This window comes from Fusarium keratoplasticum, chromosome 5 (assembly GCF_025433545.1).
Source record: "Fusarium keratoplasticum isolate Fu6.1 chromosome 5, whole genome shotgun sequence".
NCBI classification, from domain to species: domain Eukaryota; kingdom Fungi; phylum Ascomycota; class Sordariomycetes; order Hypocreales; family Nectriaceae; genus Fusarium; species Fusarium keratoplasticum.
The window spans coordinates 2,624,857-2,639,096 of NC_070533.1; the positions used below are offsets into that span (position 1 = coordinate 2,624,857).

Sequence of the window (14,240 nt, forward strand, 5' to 3'; positions counted from 1 at the left end):
GAGACCGCCCCTGAGCCGAGCTGATTCATCTTGATATGGGGCATCTATCGATCGCGCATGCATGTTCTTGTGCATGTCGAGTCGCGTACCGTACATGATTCCAGTGATTCATTTACAGGAGATGCTTCCGCGTTGATGCCATTAGACGTCTATTAACGAATTGCTTGCGGTTTGCCTCATCGATATGAGCCTCAGTGGGGATGCCCTTGAAGTCAAGGCCAAATATTCACCCCCAAGCACCATGCGGCTGGGCACTCCTCATGCTCGTAAACACAATACAGAACCCAACTGTCAGCTACCACACTCGACGCAATCTACAATCTCTATCAAACTGCCACAAACGACACTGTGCGACCTGAGTATCGAGTCCCTGGCCCCTCCTCCCCACGCTCCCCCTGGATATCTGCGTTCGTCCACCTGCAACATGCTCCTTTTAGAAGGACGTTGCCGGGAACGTGGCGACGAGAACTTCTACACTTGGAAAGTGATCCCATCGAACCAGAATACCGCATGTGCCACCAAAATTCCTTGCATGAGATGCTGGGTCAGCCCGGAGACTGTTAGATCTGTAACCATGTCGCCCCTCGCTGGTTGTTCAACGTGTGGGCGACAGCCACAGGAACCAGCAACTATCAGACATACATGTCTTTGGAGAGATGGGCCTTGACGTCAAGGCAGACTTATCACGGCTATAAAGGTCTCGAGTCCTGCCTCATCGGACTCTTCTTGTTCATCCTCTTCAAAACAGAGTTCCTTCAATTCGCAACCGTACTATACTCTACGCTCTAGATTCAGCCCTGCCGCCATCTTCCATCCCTATTTTCAAGGCCCTGAAGCACAATCGCCCATTGTAAGCGACCAATACTTCCATATCCAGTTCCATTTAACCTTGATAACCCAGATACTCATCATCCAATCCCCTCAAACACCCAACATGTGCGATTGGGAAGAATTCCTCTTTCTATGCAACCATTCTACGTTGCGGCTCAAGTCATACTGCCACTTTGCTCGCAACGACCCCAACCACCAATGCTTCGGCGTCAAGGTTCTCCGGAACTCGTGGCGGCAGTGCGTGCCTTGTGATGACTGCGCAGCTGCATGGCAGGCTATGGAAATACAGGGGCAGCACGACTACCAGGGCGGCCAGCATATGCCTAGTCAGGGTTCTCAGCAGTCAGGTTCTTGAACAGGTACTTCAGTTTGGTAATGGCGGTGGGTGGGAAGACGAGTAACCATACTCTAAGCTAGTCTAGCTAAGGGGGGAGGGCTACGTCTGGGAGGTCAGCCGGTTACGGTTCATCGTGTGTTCCTTTATATATATGTACGTAGTTAAATCATTTCGGGGCTTGCTCTAGACCCGGCACATATGCGAGCCGTGCAGGCCCGTGACCCGGGTCGTCGAGGATCTCGTGCGGTTACACATCAACGATAGCTAGAAATCTTGCCACGGGGGTTTTCCCGATTGCAAACACGTAAAAACTGGGCCATGTGGAACGGACCTGTCAGGTCTGGAGAGTGTGTGTCCCCTGCTGTGCTTCGGCTCCCAAGCATGGAGTCATCATCGGTGCCCAGTAGAGCCAGGAGCGCGGTGGTTGGCCCGCGGGAGGAGAGACCTGCGGCCCGGCCTGTGTTACGATGCCGGCATGAGAGAGCTAGGAACCGTGTGGGAACGGGTTTGCATTCAGCCTTTGAAAGGGGTAACGTCTGTGGTGCATCCTCATCTGGGGTGTGACCTGGAGATGGGGGTTCCAAGCACAGACCGTGGGTTCCCAAGATGTAGTTTCGTATCAACATGATGGATCCTGTCGTCGTATGATGTCGAGTCCCAGTAAAAAAGCGATAGTACAAGCTGATAGATCCATGCTAAAGCAAAGCATTGTAACTTCCCGTCAGCTCATATATCCCCTGACCACCACATGGCGAGCAACAACGAGATCAAAGATGCTCCAGGTGGCCTCACACTCCACAAAGCTCACAGCAGCGGAGAAATAGATCGGACAAGCTAGGTGATTGCACTGCACACGAGGCACCAAAAGGAAGGGGGGCTCAAGTTGGGAAAATCTACAGCTTGACTTGGACGCTCGGAGGCAACTCGGCTAGTCAATCCATGTTTGTGGCGCCCTCCACGACACCGACGACGTTGTACCGCTTGGAGAAGAACGTGACCCAGTCGTTGAGGACTCCCTTTTCCTTATCATCCAGATCCTGCCAGTCTGGGCGCGCGTCCTCGGGCTTGGTCGAGGTCTTTCCCAGCGCCCTCGAGGCGTCCTTGCCAGCAAAGACTAGAGTAGCAGTGTTAGCGAATTCGGGTCATGTCGACTCATAGGAGACGCAGAGAATTACCGTTGTATGATCCTCCTGGCTGGTAAGCCTTGTTGCCCGTGACATCGTAGACCTTGCCCTAATTCATTCCAGATGGTTCAGCCGTGTTCCTTGGAGAGGACGAGTTGTACGGTGCATGCGTCTTGACATACCTTGATGGCCACGTAGCACTTGCCTCCATCTCTGCCTGTCGTCGAGTTAGCTCAAGTTTAACATTTGCAGAGGGTTCAATGAGGTTGGAGACTCCTCATCATGGCGGGGGACATGGCCGTACCGTCAGCTGCGGCAAGCTCCTCCGGAGAGATGGGATCGTCCTTGGGGGGATCCAGGTTCACGGGGACCTTGGGCTCGAACTTTCCAGACATGGTGATGAGCGTAGAGAATGAACAAGATGATTGAGTGAATGGGTTGTGAGTGAGGACAAGAAGAGAGAGAGTGTGAGAGCTTTAAAGATTCCGTCATATGCCATCGTTTGGGCTCTGTTTCCCCCGGGCCCCCACCAAAAGGATCGCTAACTACAGGGCTCCCCTCCCGCCTTCCAAGGTCCAAAGAGCCTCGGCCACAGCGTCCGTTAGTGCTTGCCTGATTGGAAACGCACGAGCCAGCATTCGCCGAGGTTGGCCCGTGCGCAGCCGTCATGGCCAGATGGATCCATTAGACGACTTGCAGCTTTTCATGGTTTACGACATCACCAAAAACCTCGCCCCTCATCATACGTGGGATTGCCCCCCGACCATCGCCTGTCCATTGCTTTCCGTAGCAGGCCAGCCATGTCGGTCTCGGCCGTCGCCTCGCTGAGGCCCCTTCGTGGGAGATGCCTGCAGCATGCGACTTCGGGTCTACTCTCCGTCCACCTCCGGTCGCGCTCCGTCAACCTCAGCTTCCGCGCCGTCATCCCGCTCCGGCCGGACCAGCGCCGATTCCAGACCACCGGCCCGAAGGCCAATGCGTCCGCCGATGGCTCTGACAAGGAGCTCGAGGCCAAGAGGAACCAGCTGCCCAAGAAGAGCCAGCCGCCTCAGCCTCAGATCACCTTTCGCCAATTCGCCGGCCGTGCCCTCGGTGCTGGTCTGCGCAGTCTAGTCGTGGCCATGAGCCCGACAGGTATCAAGACAGCATTTCGCCAGAGTCCCGGAGCTACAACGCTGGGATTGTTCATGTAAGTGACTTATATACCCCCGTCTTCATGCGCCACTAACAGAAAACAAAGACTCGGCGTCGTCTCCGTCATCGCCGGCTATACTGTCTACCTCTACTTCACCTACTTCTACCACTACCAATTCACGAGATACCCCAAGCCCATCGCCAACTCCCTGCGACGCGCCCTGTACTATACCAACATTAGCCCCGATGCCGAGCTCGCTCTCAAATACTACAAGCGCGCCATGGAGCAGTGCGCCGAGCATGGCCTGGATCCCTTCTCCGACGAGGTTCTCGGCATTCGTCTGCAGACTGCCCACTGGCTCCAGCTGATTACAAACTATACCGGATCTCTGCAGGTCTTGGAGGGCGTTTTGGCCGACTGCAACAAGTGGATTAGTGTAATGGAGCACTCTGTCAAGGATGGCCGAGTCAGCGATGAGGGCAGACTTCTCAAGGCACCATCGGAGACCGCTGATGCCGCTGAGACCGCTGTCGCCGCCGATGATGCTACCCCTGGTACTGAATCAGAGAACAAGGACGAAGACTTTGTGCCGGAGAGCCTCTGGCATAAGCGTCAACGACTGCTCACCAAGACTGTTGGAATCGCCATCAAGCTCGGAGAGCTTTACGCTGACGAACATGTCCTCGAACCCGACAACTCGCAAAAGCACCTCATCTGGGCCGTCGAGACCGCCCTCAAGGAGTACCGTCGCCGCAAGGACGACGGCGTAAAGCCTGGTGAGGGTGACTGGCTCAACCCGGAGCAGATGGGCGGCGCCATGGAGTCTCTGGGCCGCGACTACGAGCGCAAGTCCCAGTTCCACCTCGCCATCCCCCTCTTCTTCCAGGCCCTCCGCCTCTGCGAGGTCCCCTGCCACCGCGCTGTCATCATGAACAACCTCGCCGCCAGCTTCGCCCAGCACCCTATCTTCGTCCCCGTCAGCGCCGGCGAGACGTCGGATGTGATCAAGGAGCTGCACGACCCGGCCATGCCTGCCACGAGGAAGGAGTGCCTTGAGGCCGCTCAGAACTGGGCCAAGAATGCCTACGTCCATGCCAAGGATGTGACGGGCAGTGAACGCACACCCGAGTGTGATGAGGCCTGTGCCGTCGCCCTCTGCAACTGGGGCGACGTTGCTGCTATGCTGGGCAACGGTGAGCTGGCTCGCAAGAAGTACAACCAGTGTATTGACATGGCGACCAAGCTTGACTTTCCTCAAGCCGCCAAGCAGGCTCGTTCTGGGCTGGCCAAGCTGACCTCAAAATAAGGTCAGTGTGTATATAAAAGGGCAACGTCTCACTTGGATTGGATATATCAACTGGTGATGGGACAGGAACTGTGTCCATGAATGTAATGGACTAAACCAATGTAAAATAGAAAGAATTGCACAATTGCATCATATCCAACTCCATGTCGAACCTCACAGTTTATACAGAACCAATGTGAGGCTATACTGCAGCTCACAAAGTGTTGATATCATGAATACATTGTCTGTATAGCAGTACTAGAGACAAATACCAGCTTTCTGCTGGTCAATCCCAGGCTCCCAGCCATTCTCTACTGCTTTCTCAAATACCATAACAATCCCAGACCTAAGCTCCTTGCAAATGATGAATCCCTTTCCATACCGATGCGCCCGACTCCGTGATGCCATTCCCATCCTGTCCGAACCCGGGTCCCAGTTTCAACATCTACGCCATCTTCTGCCTCTTTGAATCCACACCATTCACCGTAGAAGCGCCTGCCGATCCACTGCCGTTCGCAGGGAGATCAGCCAAAGGAGGTCTTCCGTCAGCAGGCGCCGGTCGTTTTATCGTTGGTGGTCGGTACGATCCTCGGTTAGCCAAGGGACTACCCGAGCCACCTGGTGCACCAATTCGTCGAGTATGATCTAGCGAAGGGTTCACGACATTTCCCCGGGAGCTCTGAGAGCTCGGCATGGATGGGCGCACAGGGGTGAAGCTGCTCGTGTTGGAATGGGGCGCACGGCTCGCCTGGCTGCTAGATGGGGGAACGTGCTGACCGTTCCTTCCGACAGGCTTGGATGAGTTGTGGTCGATACCTGGAGTCTTCCGGATGGACGGGCTTTCTGCTTTGGGGTTGAAGGCTTGTTGGCCATGTGGTACCGCAAGGCGAGCATTAGTCGACCCTTGCAGCGTAGACTCGGGGAGCTGGTTGACGGCCTTGGCAGAAAAGAACCCTACAGTTTCGGGGATGTTTTGAGGCGCGTTGGGTGGCGGTCGAGGGTTTCCGTTCTGGTTCGGAGTTGTTCGACCGCTAACTCCAGGCTGGGGACGGTTTGAAAATCCGGCTGGACCTCCGTTCGAGGCGTCAGGGCGTTGGTGCCCTTGGTTCGGGGTCTGCGGTGGGCGGCTCGCAGGTCCAGCAGAAATCGACCTGTTAGGTTGCTGCTGAATTCGTTGAGGCGCATTGTTTGACGTCGGATTTGACGCTGAGTTCGATGTCGAGTTCGATGTTGAACCCTGGCCCAAGATCGTTGTGGACAACATGATTTCGTCCGGGTGCCCATCTTCTGGCACGCAGAAGTCGGCCTCGTCGAGCTCTACAGATATTCAGCCTCGATTTCCTCAAAACCATCCGAGGACAGTATACCTCCGAGATAATCATCAAATGACTCCGACATGGGGAGCGCGGGCTCGGTCTTGACGATTGTCGTCGTAGGAGCCGCAGGGGGGGCAGGTGCCACGGGCTCGATCTTTGGAGCATCGCGCTTGATAAAGTCTGAGTGACGATGAAGGTTGTCTTGGTCAAACTTCTTGACCGGCTCAGCCTTCACTTTTGTGACTTGCTTCACATAGTCCTTGTCGTAGATGCAGTTGCCCAGGACGTTGCCAAAGTTTCTCAGGGCGCGCTTCAGTCCATCGGTTGTACCCTCCTTCTTAGCCTTTTCAAAGGCCATCGCCTTTCCCTTTGCATTCTCAATCGATCCGTACCCGATGTCTTCGTGGTATGTGCCATCTCGTAGAGTAACTCGCACAATGACGGACAAGCCGATGCTGACACGCTGCGTCTGGGGGTTCTCGTCGGCGAAATCGACCTGAATATTTTGGATCGAGGATGACCATCCGTTGAAGCCAAATACCTCGTTTGCCAACGTGATGCACTTCTCGGCGGTGAGGTAGTGAACCTTGGTGCCACCAGGACCTGCACGAGCAGAGATGTATTCAGGACCAAGCTGCTTATCAAGCTTCGCAGCAATAGTAGCAATGTCCTTGGCGGCCCATTCTGAAACTCGCTGACGCGGCTCCTCGAAAGGGTTCGTCACGGTCGTGTGTTGATCGCCCGGACTGGAAACCTAGTTAGTTGGAGAGTCAAAGGGGAACGTGACACGTCCAGCGACATACGCAGGCATGGTGAATGCTTCAGCACTTGACGCAGTTTAATTCGACATGAAGAAGGAGAAGGAAGCAAGTCAAGCAGGCTTGGAATCAAAGACCAAAAACTGAGGCCCAGGCAGAGACGGGAATGTAGCGTAGCTGATGAAGCTTCACCAGTTGAGGCGGGCTTGATATTGATTGATGAGGACGCGTTCACGGCCAGGCAGTCGCGCGTTTAGTGCGAGATGACGGGAGAGCACGTGATTCAGAGCAGGCAGCGACCCACTCACTTTCCAGACCGGATCGTCGGGAGCCCCCGCGCTTGCCCCACCTGTTTCTCGATCTCTTTTCTAGAGACGCCCTTGACGCTTTGGCTTGGGTTGTAAGTAGAATAGTACCGGGAGGGTCTGGAATGGTTGGACTACCCTCATCACGCGGCCATATCTTGTGACTCTTGAACAGCGCTGAGGATGGCAGACCTTAGTATATGCTGCCATGAGAAAGCGACCTCCGGTCATGTAAAGACTCTTCGCGACAAAACTGGAGCAAACACTTACAAGACAAGTACGTTTATGAGCATTTCACAATGTTCTAGAAACATTCTGTTTCATACCAAACCGGACGAATAATACCTCAATTTCCAGGCTTAAAAATCGGTCATGTAGATTGCCGGAGTTTGAGTCACGGCAACATCGCGCATGACCGTCTCCATATGGTCGTTTCAACGATCGCCGATCTCTACAAACAGCCCCATATGTTTTTTTCAGAGTCTAGAGCGGTGAAGACAGTTAGGTAGGGATCTTCATTTGCCCTCTGTTTGGGCTTAAAAGTTCATTTATAGGTGAAAATTTGCTGTGGCCGTAGATGCAGACTCGGCCTCGATGACAACAGCATCAATATGCGTCTGCACGGTGTAGTTATCAATCGCCATCCAAGTTACAGTAGGCATCTGGGAGGAAACTCAGCATGTCAGCCAAACTCTTTGTATCATCGCAAGTTACTATCGACTTTCATGAACCAAGTTTACACTCAACCTGCAATTCGGTAGATGTGAAGGCATGGCCCTGTTGCCCACGTGGGTGCCAACAATTAACTGAAGAGTGAGACTGTTGCGTTACTTCGATTAGATGGGATCATTTCCTGTGTCTGCACTCGGATGATAAGGATCAGAGTTACAGAAGACCATCAATGCGGTCTCCCTGAGGTCAGTCTGTGTCATTGGAGGGACATAGAATATCCGTGCAAGGCAAATCTCCGGACGTCACATCAAAGGATTGTCACTCGATCATAGCTGTGGGCAACGTAACACGATGACGCCGAAGTAAGCCAATTATCCAAGCTGATTGCCAAAGCTGTCAATTATCTCACGCTCATGAGCAAAGTATAACCCGCTTCAGGCGAGCTACAGTCTACCACAATCGTCGCTTGAGAGGATCACCTCAGCGGTGGTCAGGTAAACTAAAGCAAGTCTACATACAGGAACACGCGGTCTGTCCGCGCTGTCAAGGTCAAGACTGGTAGAATAGAAGAAAAATCCCAACACTGATCCCTGCTATACGCGAGTGAAGGAGAGGGATATCAAAAAATGCACGCAAAAAAACGCCACCAACCCTGCCGTGACGAAAAGGGATGCCTCAAGTCTATGCCAGCCCCATGATGCCTAAAGAAAGTCGTCGTAAAGATGCGGTCGTAATATGTGCAATGATGACTCGTCCGGTGCGCCGCGATATGCAATCATGATTTCGGTCTGTTGGGCAAAGAGCTGCCCTACCAAGGTCCAACCCGAACAGGTGCTCCGTACGTACCAGACATCAGCTGGTTGAGGATGGAATTGGGGTCAGAGGCACCAGCTGGTCCGGAATTCGCGCTGGGGTCCAACCAGCCAACACTCGTAGTCATGGCATTGATGGCGTAAGCGAGCCGGCCGCCAGATTGCTCGTTGTGTCGTGACAAGATCTGGTCCCATCCCCCACTGTGCAAGTTGATGCCTCCAGCCCTCTTGCCTGCCTCGTTAATAACAAGAGCCCAGGCCTTGGAGATCTCCTCGTATGCGTTTTCCTTGTGGTGTCGATACGTCTGGGGTTCCCAGTCGGGGAGCTTGTGAATAATGTTGGTGGCCTCGTTCAAGAACTCGAGCGACTTGGTGGGCTGAGTCTCGTTCGGGGGCAGAAATTGGGGAGTGAAATCGGAGAGTGCGTCAATCAAGGCCACAAGGGGCTCCTTGACTCGGTAGTAGGTGTATTCGGGACTCGTCTCGCCATAGGGAACTGCGTTACTCAGTTTTTCCATATAGCCCTGCAAAACCTCAACAACCGACGAAACGGACGGGCGAGGGGCCCCAGTTTCAACTTCATGGCCAATGTCGGGATGCCTTTCGCATATCCTCTCGAGGACAGTCCTCAGCTGGGCAGTATCGAGAGTCTCAAGGAGTCGAGGGAGAGCAAGGGGTCGGCCAATAACTTCGTTGGCACGAATCTTTTTCGAAGGGCGGGCGAGAGGTCGGGAAGAGATAGTGGGCGAACTCCGAGGAGACATGGTCTCATCGCCATCTTCGTCGGCTTTTCGCTTGCGGGTGGCCATGTTATGAAAGGGTGATACTGGGGTGAGGTTAGTGGCAAAGAAGATCAAGGGGTAAACAACACCAGGAGGGATGCAGCGAAAGGGATGAAAAGAACAACTCACAGGATCGCTGGGGGGAGAGACGATGGTTTTCGTGCTGATGAGGGAAAACCGGAGGTTGCGGCGAGAGCAAGACGTTCATGGTGAATGGAGGTGTATTTCACCGAACGGTACTCGACCGACAAGTTCGACGTTGGCCGACGAGGGAATAAGCCGGAAACGACAACGGTAATCACGCTATTCGAGCGTTTATGGAGATAAAGATGGTTTGATGGTGACGAATATGTTTGTTCGTAGGTAGGTCGTCGATTGCTGTGACGGCAGCAGGAATCTCACAAAGTGGAGAGTTTCGTCGAAAGGCAAAAGTTACCGTCGGCGGCGATAGTCAGGGGTCCAGCGAGGCGAATCAAAGGTCAAAGGAAATGATGCAGAGGGCCGGTATATGTTCTGACGAAGGGTCGAGCTCGGGCTCGCAGAGATTGAGGTCGAGGCGAGAGAGGACGATCGGGGGGATTGATGGCGTGAAGGAGGGTTTTGTGAGGTTGTGAGGTGGAGGAAGATGAAGGACCCGCGGACGGGGATTGGAGTCGGGGTTGGGTTGGGCTTTGAGGGAGTTCCCAGGCTGTTTTTGGTTCCGTTGTCTGGGGCTAGCGTTTTTTCGCCTGGGCTGGCCTGGGCTGGGCTTGGGTCACGGGCGCCTCATTCGCTGACAAGGGCCTGCCCGTCCTGGTTGGTGTCTTGGGCCGCAGGTTGAGGCCCACAGGCCACCAGTGAGAAGCTGGCTAGGTGCCTAGGCTGCCCGGGGCATCGCTAGCCGCACGTGACAACTCGGCGCCGTTCAGAGCGGCCATGGCGTCGTACGGAGCCGCTACAGTGGGAGAGTGGGTGATTAGTGGGGGTTAACCTTGCCGAGGTATCATCCAGGCGGACTCTTTTCATGCGTTGAAGTATTCAATTACGCCTCTACCTCTGCCATCACTCTCTTCCTCACCCACAAGCAAGATAGGTTCTCTCCTCCGTGACAAAGCACCTGTCAGAGTTGCGGAAGCATACCGCCTCGTAAGCCACCTCGCACACGTGTCAGCGGAATGGCTGGCGGGTCTCTCGGCCTGCCGGTCCCGGCTGTCATTTGCTGGCGCCGCAGTGCAAATTACGGAGGCACGCACCCTGAGGAGCTGAGGGAGCGCCTGGGCCCGGGCCGCTCGACGGGGTCGGGGTCCTTGCCCAATTCGTACCCCGTCCGGCGGTCTTTCCGGCCGGCGACGGTCTCGGCGTCCTGCATCTGCACTCTTCTGTCGGCGCCGAAGCAGCAATTTTTTCCCAGGTAGCATCCGGCGGACCTGCTCCTTTACTCGGAGGATTTCTTTCTTTGTTCTCAAAAGTACTTGCGACAATTTATTACTAGGGCCTTCTGAGCCACGCCAAATGTGACAAAAGTGCATCTGGGCTGGTGGCCACCATCGAAAGCTCCGGGTCAAGCTGGGCCAATCCACGGGCGTCACTCCTTGGTCACCCGCATGTCCAAGGAACCGACGATGTGGCTAGCAACGCCCATTCAATGCAACGACGTAAGCGCTGGCCATTGAGAGCTAGGCCAAACACTTCGGCGGTCACGACGAGCTGGGCCTTTTCTATTCAATCCCAGTTTCTTTTTTTTGCCTCAAAGAAATCGCCTCCGAAACACGCATTCTTTCAGCCAAAGTCGTCTGCTTGCAGAGGCGCCAGTCTTTGACAGCCACTCTTCAATTTCCGCCCTCGACGCCAAGACTCTCCTGGCGTGAACCTTTGAGCCTAGGAAACCACCACGTTTTATCGGATGCAATGCTACGTTGTACCTTGGGTTGGGAGTCAAAGCACAAAGAATTTCCAGGGGCATCCCTCATTCAGGCACGTGCGGTGAATTGAATGTTGGGCATTTCCCTGTTTATTCATTGCCGTTTCAGACGGCCGATCCAGCTGCCACCTTGTCGCAAGTAGAGATGCCTCAGATCCCTGCTATGCAAAGCAATCATCCCGACATTCTGACTCACCGCCAAGGGATCTAGAAGATGCGTTGGCAAATTCAACATCTGCAAGTCGTCACAGAATTTTCTCTTTTGAGTCCATCAACATCTTTTCAGTTCCAGGAGGTTGGTATTTGATGTCTTCAATATCCGACATCTCATAAAACGGCATTTGCATGCCCCGCATCCGGAGGAATTGCAGGGGTCTAGCCTCCGGAGGGTGGACCCACCTTCGCCGATAGGTCCTTTTCTTATCTTATCGCAGGAGAAAGACAGGAAATTTTCCTGCGCTTCGAGGCTCGTGTTGCTTCGTCCAGATCAACCAGCCCAATCAGCACAAAATGGCGACAAAAGAGAAGAAGGAGAAAAAGTCCAAGTCCAAGGCCGAAAAGCCTGAAAAGGCCGCCAAGGCGGAAAAGACTGCCGAGGTCGAAAAGACCGAATCGACCCAAGATGTCGACATGGCCGACACCGAGCCCACGCCCTCTTCGAAGCGCAAGATCGATGTTGAGGAGATCGAAGTCGACTTGACCGCCCCCGAGCCGCCGTCCAAGCGCGCCCGTCGTGCGCTCAAGAAGGGCAAGGCCCTCCCGGCGAAGCAAGATAGCGACGATGAGAGAAAGGAAGGCAAGGACAAGAAGGATGCGAACCGGTCAGAGCATAGCGTCTGGATTGGCAACCTGCCTTTCTACCTCACGTCCGTCGAGCTGCGCAAGTGGCTCGTGGACAACTCTGGAGAGGTCATCTCCGATGAGATGATAACCCGAGTCAAGCTCCCGACCAACAAGGAGCCCGGCCGCGACAAGACTGCCAAGCCCACCAACAAGGGTTTCGCCTACGTCGACTTTACAGACATCGGACCCAAGGTCGCCGCGATTGCGCTCTCCGAGACAGAAATGGGCGGGCGAAAGCTCCTCATCAAGGACGCCAAGTCCTTCGAGGGCCGCCCCAAGAAGGAGCCCGAGCCCGTTGCTGTTGGAGAAACCCCCGAGGCCAAGGCGCAGGCTACCAAGGAGCAGAAGAAGGAGGCCAACGCCAGTCGCAAGATTTTTGTGGGCAACATGAGCTTCAAGACGACCGACGACGACCTGCGCAGGAACTTTGAAAAGTGCGGCGAGGTCGAGTGGGTCAAGGTGGCCACCTTTGAGGACACGGGCAAGTGCAAGGGTTTTGGCTGGGTTAAGTTCAGCGAGCCAGATGCCGCGGCGTGGGCTGTCAAGGGCTTCGTCAAGATCAAGGAGGAGGTTGAGACGGAGGAGGACTTCAAGGACGACGAGGACAAGGATGAGAACCAACAGAAGAAGTACAAGATGCGCAAGTGGTGGGTCAACCGGATGCTGGGCCGCGAGCTCAAGATCGAGCTGGCCGAGGACGACCAAGTGCGGTACAAGAAACGGTTCGGCAAAGACAGGAAGGCGGATGATAGCAACAGCAACCCTCGTGGTCGACCTCCACCCAGGAGGAACGACCAGGCAGGCGGCGAGGCCAAGAGCGAGGGTGGAGTGAAGCCGCTCAAGGAGGCCGAGGACATTGCTGTCGCTAGGTTGACGGGCGCGGTGGTGAAGCACACAGGCACCAAGATGACTTTTGACTAGAGAAGCCAGTGGGAGGGAGGGGCCCCAATTCACGAGTTCAAGATACCCCAGTTTCAAGTCCACCATCCAATGCATGAGTGAATGAATGAGATCACATGCGATGCGAGTCTGTGGATCGTCTTTGGAATCACGGCCGTTGCTCCACTGCCCGACTCCGGGCGGCCGGAGGTCCGGTGCGGATCCGACTTCCCCGCATTCTGTTCCATCATGTTCATTTTAGGATATAACATCAGCATACCTGTAGAGCATTTAATTGACTTCTCCAGCTTCGTTTAGTATAACAAGTCATCATGTATGAATCCCAGGTCACGTTTGTCATGGACACCATCTGTCCTTGGTATGCACTCTCTCATGGCCATGCTCACAACTCATCACTGACTCTGTCTCAGGACATATCTCGCAAAGAAAAGGCATGAAACTTACATATATAGCCCAGATACAACCCGTACATGATCGTCTAACTCTTCTTCAGGCTCGATCACGCCCTCGACCAAGTCCGTTCCTCATCCTCTTCCACCATCTCCTTCACCCTCCATTTCTCCCCCTTCCAGCCAAGCCCCAACCGCGAGGCCACAATCCCAGACCGTGCCGCGCATGCCCTCCACCACAAGCACAACGACAATGCAGCCGCTCAGCAACTCTTCCAGGCACACATGCTCTCCCTGGCGGAACCGCTAAACGTCCCGCTCGGCTTCACAGGGCCGACGGGCAACTCCTTTCCCGCTCACCGAGTTATTCAGCAGGTCCAGGAGGTATATGGCACGGACACTACGAATAAGCTCGTGGATGCGATATTTAGGCTGTACTTTGCGGAGGGAAGACATCCTGGCGAAGATGAGATGCTGATCGAGGCTTGTGTTGAGGCGGGAGTGGATGAGAAAGTGGCCAAGAGCCTGGTGGAGGATAAGGAGAAAGGGGAGAGAGACACTAAGGAGAAAATTAGGAGCATAGGGATGGATATTGATTCGGTGCCAACTGTGATTATTGAAGGACGGAGAAGGGACTTAACGTTGACAGGGCTCAAAGAAGTTGCCGAGTATGTCAAGGCCTTCGGAACCATCACCAAGGAGAGCACTTAGTAGCACAGACTTCAAGCCAGACAAGAATCACAAGTGATAATAGGTCAAGATGTACATTTCTCGTTTCTTGGAAAGAATGTCGTTACGTAAATACATGAAGGGATAAAAAAGGACATGATCAGTCATATCTCATTACAAGT

General features: G+C 54.3%; 6 protein-coding genes and 1 pseudogene across 7 annotated transcripts, besides 1 other annotated feature; 4 read left to right on the forward strand and 3 right to left on the reverse strand.

The window, feature by feature from the left end:
* The first annotated feature begins 739 nt into the window (after positions 1 to 739).
* NCS57_00744200 lies at positions 740 to 1,186 on the forward strand (annotated as a pseudogene). The gene is made up of 2 exons: positions 740 to 850; positions 902 to 1,186.
* Positions 740 to 1,186: a sequence feature.
* Positions 1,187 to 2,100: 914 nt separating this feature from the next.
* NCS57_00744300 (Cytochrome b5 heme-binding domain-containing protein) lies at positions 2,101 to 2,687 on the reverse strand (the record flags this gene model as incomplete). Its single annotated transcript, XM_053057293.1, has 4 exons — positions 2,101 to 2,282; positions 2,344 to 2,401; positions 2,475 to 2,509; positions 2,597 to 2,687. 4 exons carry the CDS (start codon positions 2,685 to 2,687, stop codon positions 2,101 to 2,103), a joined length of 366 nt encoding a protein of 121 aa, XP_052913488.1.
* Positions 2,688 to 3,092: 405 nt separating this feature from the next.
* On the forward strand, positions 3,093 to 4,733 carry NCS57_00744400 (uncharacterized protein; the record flags this gene model as incomplete). Its single annotated transcript, XM_053057294.1, has 2 exons — positions 3,093 to 3,481; positions 3,533 to 4,733. The coding sequence occupies 2 exons, from the start codon at positions 3,093 to 3,095 to the stop codon at positions 4,731 to 4,733; spliced, it is 1,590 nt and encodes a 529-aa protein (XP_052913489.1).
* Positions 4,734 to 5,157: 424 nt separating this feature from the next.
* On the reverse strand, positions 5,158 to 6,839 carry NCS57_00744500 (uncharacterized protein; the record flags this gene model as incomplete). The annotated part of the gene is made up of 3 exons (XM_053057295.1): positions 5,158 to 6,029; positions 6,080 to 6,774; positions 6,832 to 6,839. 3 exons carry the CDS (start codon positions 6,837 to 6,839, stop codon positions 5,158 to 5,160), a joined length of 1,575 nt encoding a protein of 524 aa, XP_052913490.1.
* Positions 6,840 to 8,571: 1,732 nt separating this feature from the next.
* On the reverse strand, positions 8,572 to 9,565 carry NCS57_00744600 (Tethering factor for nuclear proteasome STS1; the record flags this gene model as incomplete). The annotated part of the gene is made up of 2 exons (XM_053057296.1): positions 8,572 to 9,401; positions 9,487 to 9,565. The coding sequence occupies 2 exons, from the start codon at positions 9,563 to 9,565 to the stop codon at positions 8,572 to 8,574; spliced, it is 909 nt and encodes a 302-aa protein (XP_052913491.1).
* Positions 9,566 to 11,767: 2,202 nt separating this feature from the next.
* Positions 11,768 to 13,021, forward strand: NCS57_00744700 (uncharacterized protein; the record flags this gene model as incomplete). The annotated part of the gene is made up of 1 exon (XM_053057297.1): positions 11,768 to 13,021. One exon carries the CDS (start codon positions 11,768 to 11,770, stop codon positions 13,019 to 13,021), a length of 1,254 nt encoding a protein of 417 aa, XP_052913492.1.
* Positions 13,022 to 13,311: 290 nt separating this feature from the next.
* NCS57_00744800 (DSBA domain-containing protein) lies at positions 13,312 to 14,100 on the forward strand (the record flags this gene model as incomplete). The annotated part of the gene is made up of 3 exons (XM_053057298.1): positions 13,312 to 13,358; positions 13,411 to 13,431; positions 13,494 to 14,100. The coding sequence occupies 3 exons, from the start codon at positions 13,312 to 13,314 to the stop codon at positions 14,098 to 14,100; spliced, it is 675 nt and encodes a 224-aa protein (XP_052913493.1).
* Between the last annotated feature and the right edge of the window lie 140 nt (positions 14,101 to 14,240).